Raw genomic sequence first — 23,825 nt, 5'->3', positions numbered from 1 at the left:
CAGGGATCACCCACACCTGGGGGGACATGAGGTCAAGGTCAAGCATTATGCAGAGAGGATATTGGGACAAAAATGTATTCTAATATGGACCTCTTACAACTTTTTCATCAGTACAATTATGAATGAATGAATGGATTAAAGTTGAGTACAGTCAAACCTGTCTATAGCGGCCACTCAAGGGACTTGAGAAATGTGGCCACTATAGACAGGGGGCCACTATAGAGAGAATGTTGATCAATTGACCATGAGCAAGCTACACATGATTTCAGTTCCAACTAATCCTTCTCACCAAGTAACATTGTCTCGATAGGTAAATTAACCGACAAAGACTTGCACTTTAATGCTCAAGGCATGCATACCTTCTGCTACCGCCAAAATGACCCTGTCAGGAACTACAAATCCTTGAAAACTGCAATTTCAAACTCGGTGCAGGGTGACATAAGTGTTTCTGTATCAACGGGACCGGAAATCGTGTGGCCGTGGCCGCTAAGCCTATTTCTTAATCATTACGGATCCAAGGGACCGACAAAAAGTGGCCACTATGGCCAGGTGGCTGGTATACAAAGGTGACCGCTAATACAGGTTTGACTGTACATGGATGGACGGGGGTATGGTTGGATGGACGGACGGACGGATGGATGGATGGATGATAAGATGGATGGATGATTAGATGGATGGATGAGAAGATGAAAAGGTACAAGTAGATGGATACAGATGATTGAATGAACAGATGGACATGAAAGTATTGTGGTAAATAGCTGTAATAGTTCTGCAGTTGTAGCCCATCATTCATGGTGACTGTTTTGTCTTTTTCACAGCCTTATAGGTCAATCTGAGTCATAGTCTGTATATGTACATACATACATAGTCTGTATAGACTGACTGACAGTTTTATAAGTAGGTCAGTTGGAGATTAACGATGGTTCACCTTTATCTGCAGGGTAACCTAAATCCGTTGTATTTAAACTTTGAGTATCTAGAGATATCGAGTCAACGGATGGTGGTTTAAAATAGCAATGAATTCGAAATATTGCAGTTAGAAACACAGTCCCTGAAATCCCTAAACAGTCCGTTTTTAAATACAACGGATATAGGTTACCCCGAGAATAAAGGTGAACTAGTGTTACGTACCTTGATAGTCATGTCCTCAGAGCAGCTAGCGATGATGGTATCGTCAAAGGGGCTCCACTGGATATCCAGCACTGCGGCGCGGTGCCCCGCCACCATGGGGGGGTTGTTCGGCACACGACCCGCCTGGAGGGACAAGACAACAACATTTCTATCAGTCTAGATCTGAAGACTTAGGCCCAATCTGTACACAGTTTTGACCGATATCTGTGGATGTGTCGGGAGGGATCTGGAACGTTGGCCGCGGGACACCCGTGGCGCTTGCAGTCATAAACAGCTATATAGCCTAATGAGCCCACATTGTATGCTAATGAGCCTTCCCGAAGTCGGGACACATCTACGCACGCGCGGAAGCTGTCGGGGACCCCTGCTAAGCTATCGGGGACCCTGATAAGCTATCGTACGAATGGTCCGGACCTTTCGGGAGAAATTTTCCCAATATCTTTATGGCGATATTGCAGTTCCATCCAGACGTTGAAAAAAAGCTGTCGCCGATATCTGGAAAAACCGTGTCTAGATCGTGCCTTACAACATGTAATTATCCACAGTACCCTTATTAGCCATGTAATAAAAGACACAAGGACATTTTATCACTACTGGTGCAACAGTTTCGTTGCAGATTGTAAAACTACTTCGAGCACCTTAACCCTAGTCCTGCGGCGCGCTACAATTGTGTTGTTGCACATGCATGTTCTATTTGCGGCGCAACACTATTGTAGTTTGGGGGGTATGTCTAGGATACGTACGTAACACTCGCGCGCGGTAGTGGCGGGAACGCAACTAAGTATCGGGTGTTATGGGTCAGGGGTCAACGAACTGTTGCGCAACCGGAAGTACGTCATCCCAGAAGCCCTTGCGAGGTTAATTGATATTCATGAGCGTCATGTCGTCTGCTATCCTGGCGGAAGTGTTTTGTTTTGCTGTTTTTAGCTGTTTTCGGCCGAAAATGTCGGTATCTAACGTAAAAATGCCGCGATTTTTAGTATTGGAGATTCACACTGAACTCTTTATGGAAGGATTCTGATCCCATTTTACCGGATTCGGGCAGAGATTCCAAGGAAAGCAGCGAAACTATGTGACGACGACATGTGAGGAAGTTAGGCGTGCTATTGAGGCATGGGGCCCAGAAAAGCGAATCGTGGGACGGATGGAACAGACTCTGACCGTGGCTGGCATGGCTGTGGTCGGGCGAAAGGCCGTGTACGGGACCGGGGAGGCCAGGAACCGGGTCGGGTATGCAGTCGGGGCCGAGGGGAGGGGGGCAGTTGTGCGAGGCCGGATGCTGACCGCGCTGGGGCCCCTGAACGAGTGTGAGTGATGACGTAGGCCCCTCAGGAAGTGGCAATATATTTTCTTACCTTGTTTGTTTCGTTGCCTTGTCCTTAGAACTCCTCAGGAACTTTGTACTTTTGCCACAAGTTATCTTACTGGTATGGTAGAGCTTAGTATGAGAGATTGTGGACAAAATCTTCCTTTTATTGCTTTTTATTACTTAATGATCAATAAAATAGGTGGAAACAACTTAACATAGACTCTCAAGCAAAAAAGTGACTGTAAGCTTTAATTTGATGTACAGCAAGCTTATATTCCACTTGCCAGACAGTGTCAGAACAAAGTTTATTCAATACTGCAAGAATAGTGACTATACTCACTTCAGCACCAAGGACAATATTCAATCATTAACTTACCTGTAGCAATACCTGTTGATTTTCTCACCTCCTTTGTATCGTTGTCATGTCCCCAGGACTCTTTAGGAACTTTGTACTGATGTCATAAGTTTTTTTACTGGTGTTCTAGAGATAATTGTGAAAGATTTTGGACTAATCTACATTTTATTGCTTTTTATGACTTTATTCATAAATAGAATTGGTGCGCATAACTTAACATAGACTCTCATGAAAAGTAGAGACTGTAAGCTTGAATTGGTACAACAAGCTTTTATTTCACTTGCCAGACAGTGTCAGAGTGAAGTTTATTCAACACTAAAGGAATAGTGATTAGACAGAAAATGCAAATCAGCACCAAGGACAATATCCAATCATTAACTTACCTGTGGCAATACCTGCATGATTTTTTTTTCTCACATGGGCAAGGAAATGTTGTCAGAAGTCTTTAGATAGATTGTAGTCAAGAAATTCACGCTTAAATTGTAGGATATGAAAGGAGAATACAAAAGTTGAATGAAAAAGTGTGTTTTATTGTTTTATTGCCACTGTAAACCCTTATGACTGATAAGATTGTAGATATATGCAACATTTCTTGAAAGTACACATTGTTAGCTTTACAATGATATATACCTTCATAGGGTTATTGTAAAGCAAAGTAGCTAAAAATAAGGAAAATCAAACTAGTACCCTTTGTTTCAAAGGGGTCTGGGAACCCCAGCAGTGGGGGCGAGTTTTGGTATAGAAAGCCAGCAGGACAAGGGTTAACATTTGACAAATGTACTACTTGTTCTAAGAATAAAGAATGATTTTTAAAAAAATTGAAAAAAACATAGCACATCAATCAGACTCAGAGATGATGGACTTTACTGCCTGATACCAATCCTGCTTTGCTACTTTTCCGGTGCCACATAGATAGCAGCACAGTGGATGCTGCATAATTTACTTTGGGAATTGCACACAACAGGGCTCGAAATTAGGAGCACTGGTGTACCCAGCTTAGAAAATTGAGTGCACCAAAAAAGTTTTGGGTGCACCACTTCAATTTCAGTAATAACCTAAAAATGATAAAACTTAGTTACAAGCTATCAAATTCTTTAACAATACCATGACAGACATTTTTATTATCTTCTAACACTTAGATGTCAAGAATATGATGTATACTTACAAGTATACTTTGATATCTTTACGTATACATAAACGCAAGAGTGCACCCACAGAAAATAATTGGGTGCACAGCTCCAATTTTGGGTGCACCTGGGTGCACATGCACCGAGTATTTTGAGCCCTGACACAAACTGGCAAATACACACACACAAACACACACATACACACACACCTCCAAGCCTTAAATATGGGGGTTAATTGAATGTAAACACTATGTGGCCAACCTAATCAGTAAAAGAAAATGGTTATAGCATCATGAATCACATGCTGATGAATGCAAAATGAAACACTTTAACCTTTGGCCAATTTTGGCAGAGTTGTGATATGAAAAGTCTCTAGCTCTAAATTCTAATATGAAGGACACTGTTTTTTTTTCTCCATGCTTCAGTATTTTCTTTAATAAATCTGACTTACTGTAACGTCTAAGGGTTACATTCTAGATCGTGCCAGTAAATATTGGAATAACCCTAACATGTCGTCCCCCACCCTACCAGGTACATGTATAGAATATTTGGATGATTCATTTCCTGTATCTTGACCTTTCTGCTATATTTAAAGCAGTGGACATCCACTCACATATCAAATGGGCATATGCAGGGCTCAAAATACTTTTCTCTACATACCTGCACTGGTGCAGGTCACATTGAAAATTACCTGCACCAGACAAATTTTACTTGCACCACTCAGAGTTTATAAAGTATTTATCTGTTCAGAAACCATTGCCATTATTTCTTTCAATACATTGGTGGTTACCGTCTATGCAGCTAGTAAAAGTCCACATCATGAAGAATGTACATATAAACCCAGTACATGGACCAGTGCAGGTTCGGTGCAGGTAGACACCAGAAATACCTGCACAGCTCTAAATCTACCTGCACTAACCTGATAGCGATATGCTTTCATCCACACACGTATCAGATATGTATACGTATTTCACTGCATATTTCTGGTATATGCAGCTACAGCTTCTGCTTAGCCATTAACATGATTAGCAGAGACTGAAGGGCTGATATTGGCAGGCCTTCACACATATAAGATGGGTATATGCTTTCATCCATGCACGTATCAGATGGGTATATGTGTTCCACTGCATATTTCTGGCGGATGCAGCTACAGCTTAGGCTTGGGTCCCAATTCCAACCCGGGGCCCGGCCAGGTAGCTTTCGGAAACAAAAAATATGATACAAAAGGCAACCAAACACACAGAACGTAAACAAAATGAGTCATGACATGAGCATAATTTGTGTATATTCCTTGGTAAACACTTTTATTTTTCGTTTCCACGCACATCGATCCCGGCCAGGCAGCGGTTTGAAAATGGGACCTAAGCCTTAGCCATAAACACATGATTAGCACAGACTGAAGGGCTGATATTGGCAGGGCTGAAGGCTGTATGGACATTTCTCTGCTAAATTAATAACTGCTTCCAATGAGGCTGGTCTGTATGCTGGGCCTGTTGTCGGTTTATTGATTTCAGCTGAGCTAGGTGCACTGTTAGGGTCCAGGAGCAATCATGTTCAGAAATACAGCACTTATGGTAGTGAAGACATCTAGGTAACTCCAGGACCCGAATCTGAAAGTGCACACTGGTTACACAGAAACAAAGATCTCATTAAAGTAGAAGTGATCAAAACAAGAGGACACAAAGGTCAAATTTAGCAAAGTTAAGTTCAAGCAGCGTTCCCGCCAGGCATACGTCTTTACATCTTTGGACGCATTTTTTTCTGGAAAGACGCACTCGGCTCAGCTGAATGCGTCCATAAAAAAATATGAAAGAAAGGCTGACCTGTACCACCAGTGTACAAAATGTATCTGGAATCTTTTTAAAAATCTGTCTTTATACGAAGGAATCCTACCTTTACAATTTATACTTCAAATTCTTCACTTTCCGGTCATCCTAGTAGTCTGGGCATGGGGCGGAGCGCGGCACGCTTTACAACTAGCGGACCCATGTGCGACACACCCAGCCACGCGCCAGTCTGAGCTGTCCGTTGCGCAATGTAATTTTTTGTAGTCCGTGAAATACGTCTGACAGTCAGCATTCTTTAACACTCGAAGAAATCTTATGCAGATTTTATATTCTGATATTAACATGATACTTACTTGTCCTCAGTTTCACGTATTTGTTAAAGATTTGTGGGTAATACTAGTATTGAAAAAGCAAACTGCTCTGCGCGAGTGCTGCACATCTCAACAAAAGTTCTCACACTGTGGGCAGTTGATTGGCAGTCGGTATCTTTGACAACAGGCCGCTAGCGCCAAGCAGTCTAGATTGGCCACCAGGTCCAAATCCAATCATCTTAATAACCAATCAGCGTTTGATAAATGTAATGTTGCACTCTGTTATTGGTCACCGGAAAAAAAACAAAAGTTACCGAGTATTAGCGCACGTGACGTTGGTAGCCGCCGTGTCGTCTGGCAACTTGAGTTTCTTCCCTAGCTGCTAACAAAAAACGGTGCGCGGTAAATAAGTGAAGAATCCAAAACTATACACTTTATTTCTTATTTACAAAATTTCTTTTATTTCAAAAAGACAAAATTTGCGGCAGAAAAGGGGCCGCAATATTGTTGTCAAGCGTCGATCGAGTCGGCTGTGCACTCCGTGGCCGTCGATCGCAGCGCCGTCTTTCTGGCTACTGCTTCAAGGTTACACCGGCAATGATCACTGCCAAAGAGGCAGCAGATCGTCCTCCTCGAGTAATGTATAACGTTCTTGATCTATTTAAAAAGAAATCCAGCCAAAGATTTCACGCCGAAAACGGGGTTACCTGAGGTCGCAGGAACAAACGCACGCTCGTGGAAAATGACGGCAAGGCCTTGTAAAACCCCACCGATTCAAAAAATTTGACTAAAATCATCGGGCAAAATAGAAAAAAGACACAAAGTGTGATGGCGTCATTATTTTATCGTCTCGGAAAAATTTTTGATGCGGGAGGGCGCAACATCGATCGCACGAGGTAACGTTAGACATTTTTTTTTCAATGACGGAAAATAATTGGCAGAATTTTTTTCACGGGCTGACGGACAGGCTAGGCCGCTAGAGCCCTGTTTCGAAGCATCAAAAATCCAAAATTTTCATATAGATATGTCTGGACAAATAATACCTGGGCCAGATCACGGAAGGCTGATTCCCTGTGCTTACAGTTGTTTTTAATATAACGTATTTTGATGAAGAGGGTGGTCGTCGATAACTGAAAATGGGAGTAAAAGAGGCAACCGACATCCAATCTCAAGTGCATGATTATCCTCTCAAATTGCAGGAAATTGTGTTCTAGAGGGTTTGAAAATCCAAATTTTCCCGGGGGACCATGCCCCCGGACCCCCCTAGAATGCGAGCGCCTGCGGCGCTCGTCTCGCGCCTCCGGCGCTCATTACGCCCCTCCCAAATATTTAGACACATACTTTCAAAAACCTGGCGGGAACGCTGAGTTCAAGGCAAGCAAAACCTTTGATACAAAGTGCACTCATCCTTTAAAAAAATCCTTTAACTACTACTACTACTACTACTAGTGGCCACCTCTCTATAGTGGCCAATTTTGACCAGTCCCTTAAGTGGCTGCTATAGACAGGTTTGACTGTAGCTATACAGAGTCCAATAGGCTATAGATATAAATTTGTTGTACATGTATATGGTCAGCCCGAACTTAGTGAGATACAAATAGTGCAGGTAACCCAGACGGACAGGGCCTGAAAATGGGTGACCTGTTTCCTTCAGTCTGCATACTTGTGTGTTATATACCGACACAACTGTCTACTGTTATATAACTGACACAAATGTGTCTACTCTTATATACTGACACAAATGTGTCTACTGTACTACAGCACAGGGTCAGGGTCAGGGTTGGGTAGGGAGAATTTAGGTGACCTAGCGCGAACATTTTATTTTAACTTTTAATCAATAGATACAGGTAAGCAAGTGCCAAAGGTAACTTCTTCTGAAATTTGATAGCTGCTGTACTACATTGTACACGTATTCATAGTAGTAGTACTGAATCAAGATATTTAGTATGTCTGTCAAGGACGTCCTAAAATGTGAATGTTTTTATTGGCATTGGGTAATGGTCTGTGAAGATGTTTGACATACATGTAGACAACAACGCAAACATATATAAATGTGGCGAGTTACAATTATGGAACAACGATTATTTGTATACATATATTCATATGTGGAAAACAAATAGTGGGATCTACTGTAATTGTAATACATAGTGCATATTACTGTAATATACAGCGTATATTACTTGAAGAAAGTAGCATGATGTATTAGTACTATTACTATTAGTAGTGGTGGTAGATGCTACTTAATGCAAAGATGCATTTAGGTGAGCAGATTGTGAAGACCATTGTTATGTAACTTTATAATACTGTCTCTCCCTCTCCATTTTTCTCTCTCTATATATATATATACTCTCCCTCACTCTCTCTCATGTAATGTTATATACTAGTATACAGAGAGAAAAATATATTTATATCATGCTTTACCATCTTTTAACAGTGACAGATTCCAAGGAGATTTCTCAATAGGAAAGACTCCAGCTATTTTGTTCTGAAACTGTATCAAGCATACCCAGATGTTTTATATCCCAACCTGTACACCTGTGACAAGTCTACAGTTTCCAAACTAAAATCTGTCTGGTCACACAGTAAAGTCATTTTATATGGACATGGTCCACTGACTGGGGCAGAACTTATCATTATACATGTCAGAGGAAGGTTTGGAAAGAAACAGGAGGTCAGTGGTCTTTGGCTGTCAGTTTTTTTTAACATAATTGTGTCCACATTTAGCAAGGTAAGACCTAGGAATAATAATGCTGTGCTTCCTGTTTCAGTCCGTAAAAAAATGATTGGTAGGTAGGGATTATCTTGTAATTTTTTTTAAATTTTAAGCTAGCCAAAACTCTAGTGATACATATTACAATACAGTTGAACAAGGTAAACTGCAATGCACGAGGCGAGGACGCTAGTCTTTCAATGTCAAACTTTAATTTTGTGCATAATCTATATTAATAAATACATTTATTCTTCATTAGATAGGACAACCAGTGTTTTAACTTCAATAGAAAGCAGGCTGAACAAAAATTCTAACTGGAAAGTGGAAGCTATTTTCTTTATCAGCCTTCCAACCGATCGAAAAAAAAACAACAGATGAAACGGTCCCGATTTTTCCCACCAAAATTTGATTGGAGAGTACATCTGTACACATAGACTAGACTCTAATTGCCTCTGCTTGGCTTTCTTTGGCAGGTCTGACTGTACATGTATGAAAGTGACAGAAAAAAGGATTCCAAGTCCTGCTATTATGTTATCATGTTATACTTCTCTGAGTGGAAGGCATGAGTCATAAGTAGAGTTGGTAAATGGTTGTTTAATGGTCTGTGGAAAACACACTCTCCTGGTTACACCAAAATGTTTCATGTATTTGTAATCAAACCATTGACCTGTACAAAACATGAACATAATTGAGACTACATCATTATTAATATTATACAAACTAATAACAATGTAGATCTTTCAGTTTACCATTTTTGAGGAGGGCATAATTCAAGGCCTAGCATGTATTTTGCATCTTGCTAATAATAATACTGTATCAGTGTATGGTAAAAACTGTACATTTCATTGTAAATATGCTAGATTCTGTGCCAAATTGTCAGCATATGACAATGATTTAAGCTTTCAGTCATGGTTATTGACATGTAAATTTATCTTATCCCCCTGTTGAAAATTATATCTCATTTAGCACCGCTTTTATTCATACCTCATCTTTTGCCATTCTGTACCAAATCCATTTCAATCCCAGTCCTGTGGACAAACAACCAATTTATACATCACACACCCACGGTTCCAATCACGCTTTAAACATGTTTATATCCGCACGCTGAAGGAAGAAATGCGCACGAATCTCACAACAGGAAAATTAGAGACAACTGAAAACCGTCGCCGTGGCCTGAAATGGACAGATAAACAGGCCAGGAAGGAGGGTGCTTCCGTGTGTAATGTAGTCAGCTGGAGACTCCTGAGAGGGAAGGGACCCATCTGACCATATATGGGCATTTCTCAGTGTATGGAACAGGAGGCTCATTTGAATTACAAATGCACCACTGACTGCAGAGGCAGGGTTTCAGGACAGGGATGAATGAATGGAGCACACCTAAACAATAACTTTAACCCCTTATCATGGCATTTACACATACAAATTAAATGAGCTTTTACAAACATACAAACAAATCTGTTACAGGATCTTAGTATTTCATTGGTTTTTGGCTTGGGTTTACGGTAAACAATTATTCTTGCTGTCAAACATGCAAGGCTTGCATTCAGGCTGTTATGATTTTGTGACTGTTCATTTTGACAAAAGTTTATTGCCGATTGGATTGAACAAAGAATGAAAGCTATCTTATCAACAACTCAATTTGACATTGATACCCTACACCTTTGAAAAGGAGAGCTATAATTGGAATTTTAAGATCCATTCATGATATTTCAATGTAAATAGAAAAATGTGCATACACATAATATGTATATTCATTCATAAAACCAACAAAGTAGTGTCTATATTTACATCATATTGTTATATATTACCTAAATTTCTACCAATAATCTCAATGGGTCCATTCATTTTTTCATGTTTTTTTTTTCATATGTAGAATTTTACTAGTGTATTCTGCATTTCAAATTGAATACATTATTGTTGCTGTTTCTCTTTCGCATATTTCAGTTAAGCCGCTTGATTTTCAATCAATGAAATCTTACCTTTACACCCAGGGGCATGAACACACAGTAGATAACAGTTATCTAATAGCCCTTTACTGAAATACATGTACTTTGAAAGACTTTGAGACTTAAATTTTATACTGTATGCAATGAACATGAAAATGCCTATCAAAACTTGTATATTTATTCAAGGTATACACATGTTGCCACATATGCAATGAATGGCAAAAAGGCACAACTGAAAGCATTACCTACTTGTTCAGTGTTACCAAACTGTGGCGCCATTGTGTGCTTTGCGTCAACAATGGCAAGCAAACTCAAAGATAAAAGTAAGATATCATATGCTTTATTTCTAGTTGTAAAGCAGGAATATATCAGAATCTTAGAAGAAACTTCTGTCCATCATTTTAGAGACATGCAAATATCAGAATCTGATCATCAAAATTATCATGACGACTTGACGTATAAATTCTGATGTTTGTAATAACTGATGACTATTTGTTATGAGAATATATGTTATGTTCTTCCTAACTGAGTGTCCTATTTTCCTTTTCCTGTCTTCTTACTTCTGATATCCCTTACAAAACATCCCACCCTTAGTACAGTCATCCCAGAGTTCCTGTCCTTCTAGCCAGGAAGGAATGGCCAAACAGGAAACTTGGGGGACAGTGGACACTGGACACACAATACTTTACAATAATAGACAAAACCTTTTTAAGGAAAAGAATGTTTGGGGCATCAAAAGAGTTTGCCACGTAACCAAACATCATAATTGTAAGAACATGACACTTGGAGTTTTCAAACGTGTCAATCTACCCGTTGTTCAAGTTAACTATTGGGAGTGGTGGGGTCAAAGTTCAGTATGAGGGAATCTTGTGACAGGTTTTGGGGAGGGGCGGGTTATGAACATGTGAATCCTCTGCTTAACTTTATATATACTCCTGTGACAATCATAACTTATTGAGATCAGATGTCCCGTTTCAGGGTTTTCTGGTAATTCTGAACTAAATAAACTAATTAAGTCTAATGAACGCATGTGGAATGCAAAGTATTTGGAACCTTGTGGACTTATAAAGAGCGGGAAGGGTTTTATTGGCTCGCCTCGGCTATGACAGGGATCTATTCTAAACAGTCTGGCGGGCAGAAGCTGATATCTCAGGCCATATTAGTGTCTGTAGCCCACACTAGAACAAACAGTCAGGGTTACCGGCGGTGGGCCGGGGTGCTCGGGGGGAGGGGGTTCGGATATATTGACATGGTATAATAAATCACCACGTACGGCAGAATGAAAGAATGGCGGCCGCACAATGTAAAACGACGTACAAGCACGTAAAAAAAAGGACAGAGTGGATCGGTTTGTGATTTTTTACGTACCTTTTCGATCGGCAGGACTAAGAAGCAGCCGCCGCCCGCGGCCTCGGTGACTATGGCCAAGAATTTTGGGTTGACAGCGCAGAACGTGGAGTCCCAGGAGTTACGAGTGACACGAATCCCCTCGTAGTGCGAGTCTTTCCTCATCGCCGTGCCGAAGACATGGCGGAACTTGCTCGTGCGGAGACCTCGGAACGACATGGGGCCGTCTTCTGAAGCCAAGGACTGGAAGGAAAGTGTAGAAAGCGCGGTGAACTATCTACGGTACACTCCGCTGGACCGGCAGGTTGAAAAACGGGGTGGCGCTCTCTCATCGGACTGACGGAAGTAAGCCTGGCAGCTGCTACGTTACCGCAGATTCGAAGCCATCGCCCAACACTTTACATTCATAAGTCAAAATAAGAATATAAGATTATTACTATGAATCAATTTAAATCATTTAGCATTCAACCTAAAGGTATTAGATATTTCTGTAATTGTTAAACTATGCTAATATTATCATTAGTGCGAAGCATGCTACAAATAGGATAACATTGTTACAGCCGGTGCCCTTTGACCCATATCGTATTTCCCACATGGCGAAAATGGGGGAGGGTGGGGAGACGGACTCCGGTCAGGGTCGGCAAAATTTGGAGCCGATGGGGCAAGATTTCGCCCGACTAACGCAGCTCGTAATAGGGGAAAAGCGTTCCCATCAGCTGGTGCCTCCGGCGACGCCTTTCGGGGCTCAGCAAGCGGTGAGAACGCGCGAAGAGTTGCTGATCCAGAACACGATGGAAAGCTGCGGCTTCAAAACAGTTTTCGCGTGCGCCGCCGGTGAGTACTATAAATATCCCGTGTTTGAATGAAAATCGACCCCCAAAAACTTACCCTTCTTCTTGGGACACGTCTGGCTTTGGGTTTACTCCTTTTGTACTCGTTCTGCCCCTCGGAAAACCTTCTTTGGACCTCAGCAAGTCTTCTTTCAACTCGCGAAGGTGGCATGGGGTCGGCGTAAGACCTTGGCTCAACATTGTACTGTGACCGCGGCACGGGCGGCTCGACGTGATTAAATCCGTACGAACGTGATTCTCCGAAAACTTGGGACCGCTGTTCAATGAAGGGCTCGACGCCAGAAATCGTCCGTCTTCTCGGAGTGCCCGGCCGGGATCTGGGCGTGTTCGGCCGCGACCGAGGCGTCAGCGCCGCTGTCGGAGTGTTCGGCCGCGAGCGAGACGCGTACGGGAGCGTCGGCGTGTTGGGCCGAGAGCGCGACGGCGACTGGCTCGGTCGGAAGGTCCTCGGCGGCGGCGTTGGCGGACGGGGTCGCTCCGCTTCAGGCGGCTTCGTCACGTAATAATATCCATCCTCCCCTTCCATCACCACAATAGGTACCCCCTCCTGGTCGTCCACGTAGTAGTAATATTCCACAGGCTGTGCCGATGGCGTCTCGGGCGCGTAGACGTACTGGTCGGCCATTCTTGCCGGCCCCTCCCGTAAGTTATTCCACGGCCGCCCCGGAGCTGCGTACTCCGTTATGGCACTGCGGTGGCTATAAGGACGTAGCGCCATAGCTATGTCAGAATAAGTCAAGGGCAGCAACCCTAACACCAAAATAACAACATATCAAATGTTGCAGTGTTTTGTTTCCAAGCCACTGGTGACTACAAGAGCCCGGTCTGCTTTCTCCATCCCGTGTGATTTTTATGGAAGGCAAACTGCTAAAAATGGAAGCTGAAGAAATGCTTTTAATCTTTCGCTCTTAAGGCTGTTTATTACGTAGTTACGAAGCCACATCATCAGGCAGACTGTACTGTATAGGGCAAAGAATGTCAGGCCTGGCAGGACACATCGTTTTAATCACTGAACATCCATTTGGGGGGTTTATGATAAATAATAACCCAACAAAAACATCAACGCTTTTACCCTGTGAGAGAAAACTTGAACTAAATGTTTGCCACATCCAAGCAGCAGTGTTACAATAGCAGACAAACTTTTCGCACGATATGTCTTACTAACAAGAGGGCAATTACGTTTTGTATAATTCGACGACATCCCTACGATGATAGTGGTCCATTCCTACTGACAGTGAGAAGACACGTTGTCGAGTATCGGGTTACCCTGACACAATTCCTCTTGTCATGGAAACTTGTTATTGCAGCCTCCCATCAGTCCAGAGGCGTCATTATATATTGTCATCCTTAATGGAAAATGTGACAGAATAGCTGCTAAGATATGTATTGTTGCATCTTTTGCTTGTAGTTATGTCCATTTTTGTGAAAAATGTACAGACAGATATGGTTGTTCGTGATTCAGTCATCAAATATGTATGTAAACAGTACTACGTGACAGTTGACAAGGGAGGACCATGCCAGGCATTTATGTTTCTCTTATATTGCATCAGTCTTTCAGCACTGACTCCCCTTAAAAATGCTTCCACCAACTATGGATTACCTAAACCATCACATCAACATCGCAAGCATGTCTTTTGAATGGCTTATAATGAGTTTTAACTGATTAGTTGAAAAGTAATGCTGTGATTGACGGGTGTCTTATTGAGTTATTCATCTTAACTGTCATTCCAGCGAAGTTTAGAACTTTTCAAAAACTTAACACTTGATTTGATATTGATTAATGAACCATTCATTCATTGATATACATGTACATGGCCACATTTGATCATTAAAAGGTCATAACACATCAGTGAATTCCACTGTGACCTATATATCTACATGTTTTTGTGCATGAAAGTGAAAAAGGAAAGTGTTCTTAACCCAGTTTTGCTCAAATGCTATGTACAGTATGTACAGGTTCATTCATCACCATCACCACATTCACCTCTTTTCGGCAAGTTGAATGAACAGAGGACCATGGCATAACATCCCATCCTAAGGACTATGAGTATGACCCTTTCCAGAAGAGTACATGACAGATGAATTACATTACTTGCCAGGATTCAAACTCCCAACAAAGGTCACTAACCAATGGACCACCACACTACTTGCAGCAACAGCACTCCACCAGAGAGTGTGGTCTGTGTAATGCTAACTCCGCTATCCGGAGCTTGTAGCCTCCTCCCTGCGGATGGGCGCGGCAATGTAGGACGGGCCTAAGAAGCGCGATTAAATCAGGCTACAGAGAGTGGAGGTCTTGTGGAAGAATATCTTCAAATCCAGTGTTTTGTTTTTCGCAGGTTTCGTACTTGGAGGGGCTTTTGGTCTCTTCACCGCTGGTCTTGACCCTAACCTTGGCTTTGACGCGGCCAAACATGGCGCCGACTACCAGCCCTCGGCACGAGAGGTCCTCCGTGAGATGGCAACCCGAGGAAAGTCCTACGCCAAGAACTTTGCCGCCATTGGCGCCATGTTCGCTGGAACTGAATGTATTATTGAGTCTGTGAGTATTCATTCTATTGCTGAAGCAGTTTCTAAAGTCACATTCAAAGCCATTAGAGAACTTCAGAGGTGCACAATTAGTCTCCCAGATTACCAAAGTGGAGTAAAGTGAAGTGAGTAGTTTCATCAGTTTGAGTCACTGGATGACTTATTGGGTTTTTCTTTATTTTTCTTGATTTTTGCAGCCAATGTTTCAGTGACTGTCTATCACCTTCCAAGACAGTACTGACTGGCTCTACAGCAGATTGCAGCAACATTTTAGTTTGAATTGTGAAGAATGTGGTCCCAAATGTTCAGAGTGACAGCAAGCTGCAGTGTGAAGAAGAACCAGTCAGTATTGCCCTGAGGAAGGTGACAGCTTGTCGCCTAAACATCAGTTAAGGTGAAATCACTTACACTAGTACTTTGTATATAGTTGTGTACAGAACTTTGTTATCTAGTCTTTGTGACCTCTTGCATTCTTTCCTTTTCCCCCTCAGTACCGAGGAGTGAGTGACTGGAAGAATGGGACCATGAGTGGCTGTGTCGTTGGAGGGGCCATCGGGATGAGAGGTAAAAACTGCAACAGTACATACTGTATAAAGTAATGTACCTATCAGTGTTTTGCCATATAAAGAGTAAGAAAATAGTTGCCTGGTACCATCCTCCATGGTCCATCCAGCAAGCAAAAAGATTGAGATAGATGTTACAGACTAACACTGAAATGGTAGTAAGCTATAACAGGAGCAACTAAGTTGTTGATTCACTTCAACACTCAAGGTTTAAGATGATGTTATGCTTATCATTATGAATATGAGTCTTAACTCTACTCTTTGTTCCTATATTCCCAGCTGGAGTAAAACCAGGGATCCTAGGCTGTGCAGGTTTTGCAGCCTTTTCCTCAGCAATCGACTACTTCCTCAGATAGCGACCGCAATAGTTATGACTGAAGCTGTTCCATAACACCATGATCGCATTTTCACACTGCTCCTTTTGTGCAAAGTTGTTTTTGGTAATTGTATTAGAAAACGTTGTTGTTATGCAAATATTGTGACTAACATAAATGAAATTATATGTTTATGAAAAATTCATACATGTATATGTAAGAATGATTAAATGGTGTATACTCTCACCTATATTATAAGAGGAGTTGAGGACTTAAATATGGAAGCTATATGTAGTAGGAGGTAATGTGTTAGATGTTATTATATTGTTATGATGTTGGTGTCAATTCTGATAAGCTAATACTCAAAGATTGTGATGTTATGATTATGTCTATTTTATTTTCATTGAGTTTATAAGAAGAAAGTTGTTCAAACTTGCTGATAGCTTATCTAGGCAGGCTGGTATACATTATTTATGTGGTATATGCACTAAGGTATTGTTGCTACTATGTTGCCATTTGCAGCAATAAAAATGATTATGACTTTTGCCACTATTTCTTCTGTTTTGCCATAAACACCAGAGTTGTTTCCCTGACTTCAAAGTGAAAATGATTTTCTCTTGAAGTTTGGCTAATTGATAATTGGAGTGTAACTCATTAAGTCTATGGAATCTAATACAAAATGGCAGAAGAAAACAATGCCAGACACAATAAAGTTCAGAAGTGTAATTTTATTACCCAGAGGATGCAGCAACTGTTATGATAGATGTATGTAATAAGGATGCAGCAGCTGTTATAATACTATTATTAATAGGTGTATGTAATAGTCTTGCAATAGACTAGTTTGGATAATTGGGTTATTGAAAATGTATACTGACACAGTGGCAGTATAGGGAGGTATTGGCTGGTTGCAGTAGTCTTGGTCTCAGTCTCTACTATCTACAATAGATGAGAAGCAAACGTTCTCACCTATGTAAGATTTACAGTTCTGTGCCATAAAGAAATGAAGTTTTGAAAGTTATGGTAATGGCTTCACAATGTTGCTCGCATAAACTTAAGTAGTATAACCTGCCAGAAGAAGGCAGAAGTATATTGTTAAACTTTAAAAATGCCGTACTTCAGTCGTTTGTGTACTAGTATTTCTCTGAAATGTACAAATTATTTGATATGAATAAATAAATAAGTAGAACAGGAAAAATAATTAATTAGAAATAAATAATAAGAAAGATGCACAATGTGATTCCTATTCAGTCACAGACCAAATGAAGTAGACGATACCTGAAACATCTGACCGTTGCCAGAGTAACCGTAATCTAGCGTTCTAACATTTCACTACCTGAATGTCTAGTGTTCATCGTAGTGGCTTTAAAGATAATCATAACTATCAAGATGATTATTTAGAATATAAATGAGCAAATTAATTTCCTACTCCTTGAGTAACTTTTATATTGGGAGACACATTACCTAGATGAACTTTCATCGTTGTTGCTAAAGATAATCATAACTATTTAAGATGATTATAAAGTAAATAAATAAGTAATGCATTCGTTGTCCCAGCAAACTTGAACTATGGATAATGAATATGTATAGCAGAATTACGACATGCACTCTTTTGTTTGTTCCTCATTCTGACGTTGGCATAACCTACAGCTAACAGTAAAATTGAATATGAATACTACTGGCGAAATTCGTTAAACGTTTCTTGTATAACTACACATAAATTGTGTTGTATGTGTCTTTGTTGCTTAACGGAGAAAATGAGCGACAAGCTCCTCTGTTTCGGTTAACACGATATTGACAACTCCAGTACAAACGAGACGGGAGACGTTACAGACTTCCAGGCACCTTTGACCCATTTCCGGAGTCACGTGATTGTGCGTTACGGTCACGTGACACGGGTAGTGGGCCATTCATCTTAGAGAGGGCCGGTCAATGTCGTTGATTTTACGAATATGATTTCCAATACGTAATAACTACAGAGCCAATAGCATGAAAAACCTATTCAGGCGTTTCTTGGTCTGAAGCAGATGTCGTATCTGTCTGGAGCCATGACGACCCCGTACCTCCCCTGCAGACTGGGCGGGGAAACCCCGTCAGGCAGCTCCAGCCGGAAGTCCCTGAGGATCCGTGCTGTGAAGAGGAACAGCTCGGCCTTGGCCATGGATTCCCCCAGACAGCCGCGACAGCCGGCCAGGAACGGCAGGAAGCTGCCGCCGCGAAGGAGCTGGCCCGTCTTCGCGTCAAGGAAACGGTCTAAGGAGAAAGGCCGAGAACATCAGTCGCGGTTTCATAGATAATTATCAAAAGGCAGATTTGGGTAATAATTATATTCTCTGCTAAAAGAAAACGTACTTAAACATAAGGAAACGTAGGTTAACTCTTTTTTTTCATCCAAGAGACACTTGGCGTTGCAGCAAAGACCACGGCTTGTCATGAACGTTTTTGCATACTTGGTTTTGAATCGTGCGAAGCATACTGGGTTTTGAATCATGTGATACAAACTTGATCGCAACAGATAATCAAAACATCGTTCTCAGGAAGTAGAGAAGGCAAATACATGCTTTTTGTACCTAAAATAAGACAGTGTTTGTCGATATCCAACTATGCATGTGATCAATGGAGTTTCGTTACGACCACAAAATGTAAAGACGATCTCTGTATCTCTTCTGGAACCGTCATATAATGTTGATAAAGAATCTAAATTACTATCGTCTTGTGCTATACCTGGGTTGAATGTAGCTGGATCTGTCCAGTGCCGCTCGTCATGGTGAATGGCCCACAGGTTAAACATCACACGGGTTCCCTGGGGAACGTCGAAGTCTCCAACCCTGGAGAAAAGGGCGATACAGAAAATAAGTTTTCGGAAAATAAAAGAGAGAATATCATAGCTGTCAATGATTATAGTTTTTGGACGAAGACAAAATTCGTTCAGCGGCGAAACAGCCTCCACAGTAGTCTCTTGACAAGTAGCTTTTTTCTGCTAGGTATGAACGGCGTTCTGGCAGCTGCAGTTCTCATGAATGCTGCAGCTAACAGGGAACTGATCGAGTGGTAAAAAAAGCGTAATCGCAAGAAAATGTCAACTTGGCAGGGGATGGTAACGGAAGTCTGGTGGTAAATCCGATGAAAGTTTTAGCAAAACCTGTCAAGAGTACGATATTTTAGATATAAGCGTAAGTCCTTACGATGAGTCCCTGATAGCGACATGCGGAATGGCGAGAGGCGCCACAGGTCTCATCCGGAGCACCTCTCTGATGGTGGCCTCCAGGTACGGCAGCCGCTCCCTGTCAGACAGACGCACCGGGTCGTTCGCGCACAGGACCTGCTGCATCTCCGCCTGGATTCGCTTCTGGACCTGAAGGAAAATATAAAACGAAAAATAAAAAAGATAAATTTTTGAATATTTGTAAAAGTGGCGGCGATAAAATAAATGAAGTACAACTTGAGTCCGCCGTCCCTTTGTCTTCATTCCTTTATTTTGTATTATTTCATGTACTTTTCGAAAAAAAGGATAAAACGAAATAAATGGCTACAATATTATACGATATTGACTGTCGACGTTGGAAGGAAATTGCGATCTCGTAAGTCAATATTGCCAATCCATGGTAACTGACATATACTTGTAGGAACTTCAGTGCCGTCTGTTAATTACTTTAATGCAAAATTGATTATGATATGATTGCGATGAAACACTGAGTCTAGCTACAACGTGAGTCCACTGAAGAATCTATAACACACTTATCGATAAAAGCAGGGTTTCAACTTGATGTGTGACAGCTCAAATAGACTAATTCCTTATGTTGTTTGTGTTCTGCATAATGTACAACACTGCGTACAGAACTGATGTGTTACGAATTGAGGCGCCTTACTGTTTCTACGATACAAAAACTTTAACAAAAGAAATACATACCCCCGGATGATGCAGTACGGCGGCTTACTGTTTGTGCGATATAAAAAGTTTTCTACACGAAATACATACCTCCGGATGATGCAGTAGGAACGCCAGGATCCATCGCAGGGTGGTGGTAGACGTCTCCATCCCCCCGCCGAACACGTCGTTAACAGTAGTGAGGATGTGTTCATCGCTCAGGTACCGCTGCGCCTTCCGTCCTCCCTCAGCAGCCGCCTCGGCCTGGGCCTTCAGGAGGGCGTCCACCAGGTCACGGGGCTGACCGTCCTTAAAGGAACCCTAAAGAAACCATACAAACAATGAAAAATGCTATGATCAATAAAATACTTAGCTACCTATATTTATGATATAGTTATACGATATCCAGTAATCCCATAACCGAACATCACCAACAAAAACACAAAAGAGAGAACGACACAAAGTCACATAAACGACGAATTGTATGAAATGGTTGTATGCATAATTTTTATCTGTAGAAGCTCGCATAATCTGTAGTTCAATGTTCACTGTATGTGTCCGCAAAAGTTTTACCGATCAGATTTCAGTTTTCAAACTTCAATGGTAAAAAAAATGATTATGAGTTTGAAGAAAATATTTACCCTGTGCTCTTCGATGTTATTGTTGAGGACATTGTCTCTGGTCTTCAGGCATTGCTTCATCTTCGTCACCGTGGAGTTGGGCAGTTTCTGTAGTTACATAAGGAAAGGCATTAATGATTAATCAATAAAACGCGCAACTGTCCCATATATACAGCAACTATAATCTAGTAATTTGTTGTCAGTTATTTTGCTGAAGGAAAGTGGAATGCCAAAGACGACTGCCCTGTTAAAAAAAGTTGAACATTTTTCTATTGGGTGATGCACTGAAGGTTCTGTTTGGACACTTGTACGGGTTGTATCGCTTTCCAAACAGAATTTGTTTCAAATTATATTTTGCGTAAACCTGTCTTTCGACTAGTGACTAATGCGAATACACTAGTGGGACAAGTTGCAACTTGCTTTAAGCCGTAAGAGGGCGCCGTGAAACCACAACTCACCGCCAGCCACGGAAACACGTCGATGAGGGCGTCCTTGCCCACCGTGTCCACCAGCCCCTCGTTGTACCCGATGATCGTCCTGAACTCGTCATCCTCCGGTTCAAACCGCTTCCCGAAGCAGATGGAGCTGATGACGTTTCCCACGACCGTGTTCAGGGGGAGGTAAGGGTCGAGGGGGGCTCCCGAGGAGGTTTTGAGATACCCGCATAACCAGTCGGCCTCCGTGGTTATCTTATCTTCCAGTTGGAACATTCCTTGCCCAAACATCTGAAGATGTAAGGAAAGGGGCTGCAATCACTCTAGGACTCGTTATCAATGATGTAGTGTATCTCAAGCGTGATAGGATATCTCAGAGTACGTACTATTAGATATAATTAATAAGTTACCACCATCAACTGTCACTGTCATGCTATGGTTGTACCGCGACGTCATTTTTTTTTCAAAATCAACATCTGAGATGCTATTGGCCCATTGCCAACTCTTCTTTATCATACACATAGGGATGGGGATGTCACTTGAGAATACAGCTAGTACAGAGGCAAACAAGAAGTAGACAAAGTCTCTACACGTGTCTTTTGAAGTGAATGTCAAAAAGATCAATAGGCGAACTTATTTACCAGAGGAATCAGCAAGCCAAGCGTTGGGTCTAACTTGGTGAACTGCAAAATGCGCACCCTAGCTCTGTGACTTAACTGTCTTTGTATTGCATCTTCCAATAGAACATTATTCGGGAGGAGCCTAAAACTTACCTTGAGCGAGTTGTGCGTGAGTTTCTTGTGGATCCTCCAGCCCCTGCCGTAGTCTGCGAAGGCGATGCCCATGCCACTGTTGGACAGCAGGTCGGTGGTGGGGAGGTGGGCTCGCCCCGCAAAGTCGTCACCGTTCTTCACCAGGGCCTCCTTAGCAAGGTCAATGTCGTTGATGACGACAACCGGTTCCCGTCCAAACCTCACCTACGGAAAACGCATTGCGTTCATTGTAGAGCTCATGTATGTTGGAGGATATAGCCAATGCACATAATAAGCTAGCGTCAAACAAACTTTGCGATAATAATTGTATACATATAAAACTTCGAATATTTTTCATGTTGGTTGAATACAGTTGGATTTGAGATGAAATGTAAGAAATATGACTTTGTATAACGCCATATCACTTGACATTTATCTTATATTTTCTGAGATATATCTATGAGGGTTTTTTCAATGATAGAATCCAGGACTTGTATTTTACGTAGATCATAATTAGTCTTCGGTAATTCTTAAATGGCTGACAGTACTTCATAAAGCCTACCTGAAACACGGTACCGAATGTCTCCGCCATCTCCGTCAGGCGTATGTGGGGGTCGGCGCCGACCATGTCCAGCAGATTCCCGATGAGCGGCAGGGGCCGAGGGCCGGGGGGTGCGAACTGTGTCCGCTTCTTCTCAGCAAACATCAGCCAACATAGCAAGAAAACTACAGCTCCAAGCAGCGCGTACTCTGCAAACTGAATGTTAGATAGCACTGACTGTACCAGCAGCATGTTTGGCGGTCTAGGATGTCAGTAGAGACACTTGGAAGAATGAAGTTAGATGCTGGGGATCCTTCTTCTGCAGAACCAGCTGCAGGTTTAACTTATTTGGAGACATAATTGTAGTTTTATAGGTAGTTGTGTCTGAAAGTCTTCCTGAGTGATCGTCTAGGTTGAAGACATTTGTTACAATATTGTAGACATTTCGGTTTCTTGTACGGCCGTAGACATGTCTGAGAAGGGCTCGAAGGTTGGATTACAGTCCTGCACGTCATCGTATTTTGTCTGTAGTAATAAAATCCCTGTTTGTTGTATATAGTTGTAGGCTTGTCTGAAAAAGGGAGGTTGAACAGATGTTTTGCAAACGTCATGGTTACATCCAGACAGTCTGTGAGCATAGACAATCCTCGAGCAGTTCATCTTTTCTTTAATAAGAGATGGTGATACCTGTTGTAAAGAAGGTCTTTTCGTCATAATTTCCGACCAATGTCGTGAGGACATTGTCATTTCTGAATGTAGTAGAAACACTAGAAAGGCCGACATTTGCTTGAGAGCAAATACAGCATATTTCAGCCATCTCCCTCATGCAACAATAGGTCTTGAGGTCGTTGACCCCTTTGGCCATTGGAAAATGACCCCAAAAATTCCCAATTATATCATTTTAAAGTGTTCCATGCCAAAAATTACACATGAGTCATTTGGATAAATATCTAGAGCACACTTTTACCAAAGTTCGGGTCATTTGGTTGTAAAACGAGGGAATAGGAGCCAAAAATGTCCAATTTTTGTCGAAAAATGGCCATAAAATCGCAATATTAAGCATTATGTTGTACTGTATTGAAAAACTGTTATTGAATTCATGTGCACATAATTGAAGGGCACGTTTATACCAAATTTCAGGTCATTCGGTTGTAAAACGAGGGTACAGGAGGCAAAAATGTGCTTTTTTTGTAAAAAAATGGCCAAAAATCGCAAAATTAAGCATTTTGTTGTACCGTATGCCACAACTGTTCTGATATCTGGGTGGGCATATGATCAGGGCACCTCTGTACCAAATTTCATGTCATTCGGCTGTAATACCAGGGTACAGGAG

At 41.7% G+C, this 23,825-nt stretch overlaps 2 protein-coding genes across 2 annotated transcripts; one reads left to right on the top strand and one right to left on the bottom strand.

Moving 5' to 3' along the window:
* Positions 1-12,233: 12,233 nt before the first annotated feature.
* On the top strand, positions 12,234-16,826 carry LOC118425489 (mitochondrial import inner membrane translocase subunit Tim22-like). Its single transcript, XM_035834351.1, has 4 exons — positions 12,234-12,368; positions 15,214-15,416; positions 15,895-15,967; positions 16,246-16,826. Exons 2-4 carry the CDS (start codon positions 15,333-15,335, stop codon positions 16,320-16,322), a joined length of 234 nt encoding a protein of 77 aa, XP_035690244.1. The 5' UTR covers positions 12,234-12,368; positions 15,214-15,332; the 3' UTR covers positions 16,323-16,826.
* An 890-nt stretch (positions 16,827-17,716) lies between these two features.
* Positions 17,717-22,744, bottom strand: LOC118425323 (steroid 17-alpha-hydroxylase/17,20 lyase-like). Its single transcript, XM_035834131.1, has 8 exons — positions 22,514-22,744; positions 21,973-22,176; positions 21,224-21,490; positions 20,787-20,873; positions 20,257-20,466; positions 19,463-19,632; positions 19,002-19,105; positions 17,717-18,530 (listed from the first exon to the last, which is right to left on the bottom strand). The coding sequence occupies exons 1-8, from the start codon at positions 22,742-22,744 to the stop codon at positions 18,280-18,282; spliced, it is 1,524 nt and encodes a 507-aa protein (XP_035690024.1). The 3' UTR covers positions 17,717-18,279.
* Between the last annotated feature and the right edge of the window lie 1,081 nt (positions 22,745-23,825).

The sequence above is a fragment of the Branchiostoma floridae genome, chromosome 11 (genome assembly GCF_000003815.2).
Source record: "Branchiostoma floridae strain S238N-H82 chromosome 11, Bfl_VNyyK, whole genome shotgun sequence".
Taxonomy (NCBI): Eukaryota; Metazoa; Chordata; class Leptocardii; order Amphioxiformes; family Branchiostomatidae; genus Branchiostoma; species Branchiostoma floridae.
Note: the sequence above shows the minus strand (reverse complement) of the source record. Positions and strands in the feature narration are given on the sequence as shown.

What these genes read in the sequence shown, in the direction of transcription:
- LOC118425323 (XM_035834131.1), bottom strand. Translation starts at nt 22,744, where the DNA reads ATGCTGCTGGTACAGTCAGTGCTATCTAACATTCAGTTTGCAGAGTAC. An exon ending in TCACGCACAACTCGCTCAAG is followed by an intron (nt 21,491 to 21,972) that starts GTAAGTTTTAGG and finishes TTACATCTTCAG; the next exon opens with ATGTTTGGGCAAGGAATGTT. An exon ending in ATAACATCGAAGAGCACAGG is followed by an intron (nt 20,467 to 20,786) that starts GTAAATATTTTC and finishes TGGTTTCTTTAG; the next exon opens with GGTTCCTTTAAGGACGGTCA.
- LOC118425489 (XM_035834351.1), top strand. Translation starts at nt 15,333, where the DNA reads ATGGCAACCCGAGGAAAGTCCTACGCCAAGAACTTTGCCGCCATTGGC. An exon ending in CTGAATGTATTATTGAGTCT is followed by an intron (nt 15,417 to 15,894) that starts GTGAGTATTCAT and finishes TTTCCCCCTCAG; the next exon opens with TACCGAGGAGTGAGTGACTG. An exon ending in AGGGGCCATCGGGATGAGAG is followed by an intron (nt 15,968 to 16,245) that starts GTAAAAACTGCA and finishes CTATATTCCCAG; the next exon opens with CTGGAGTAAAACCAGGGATC.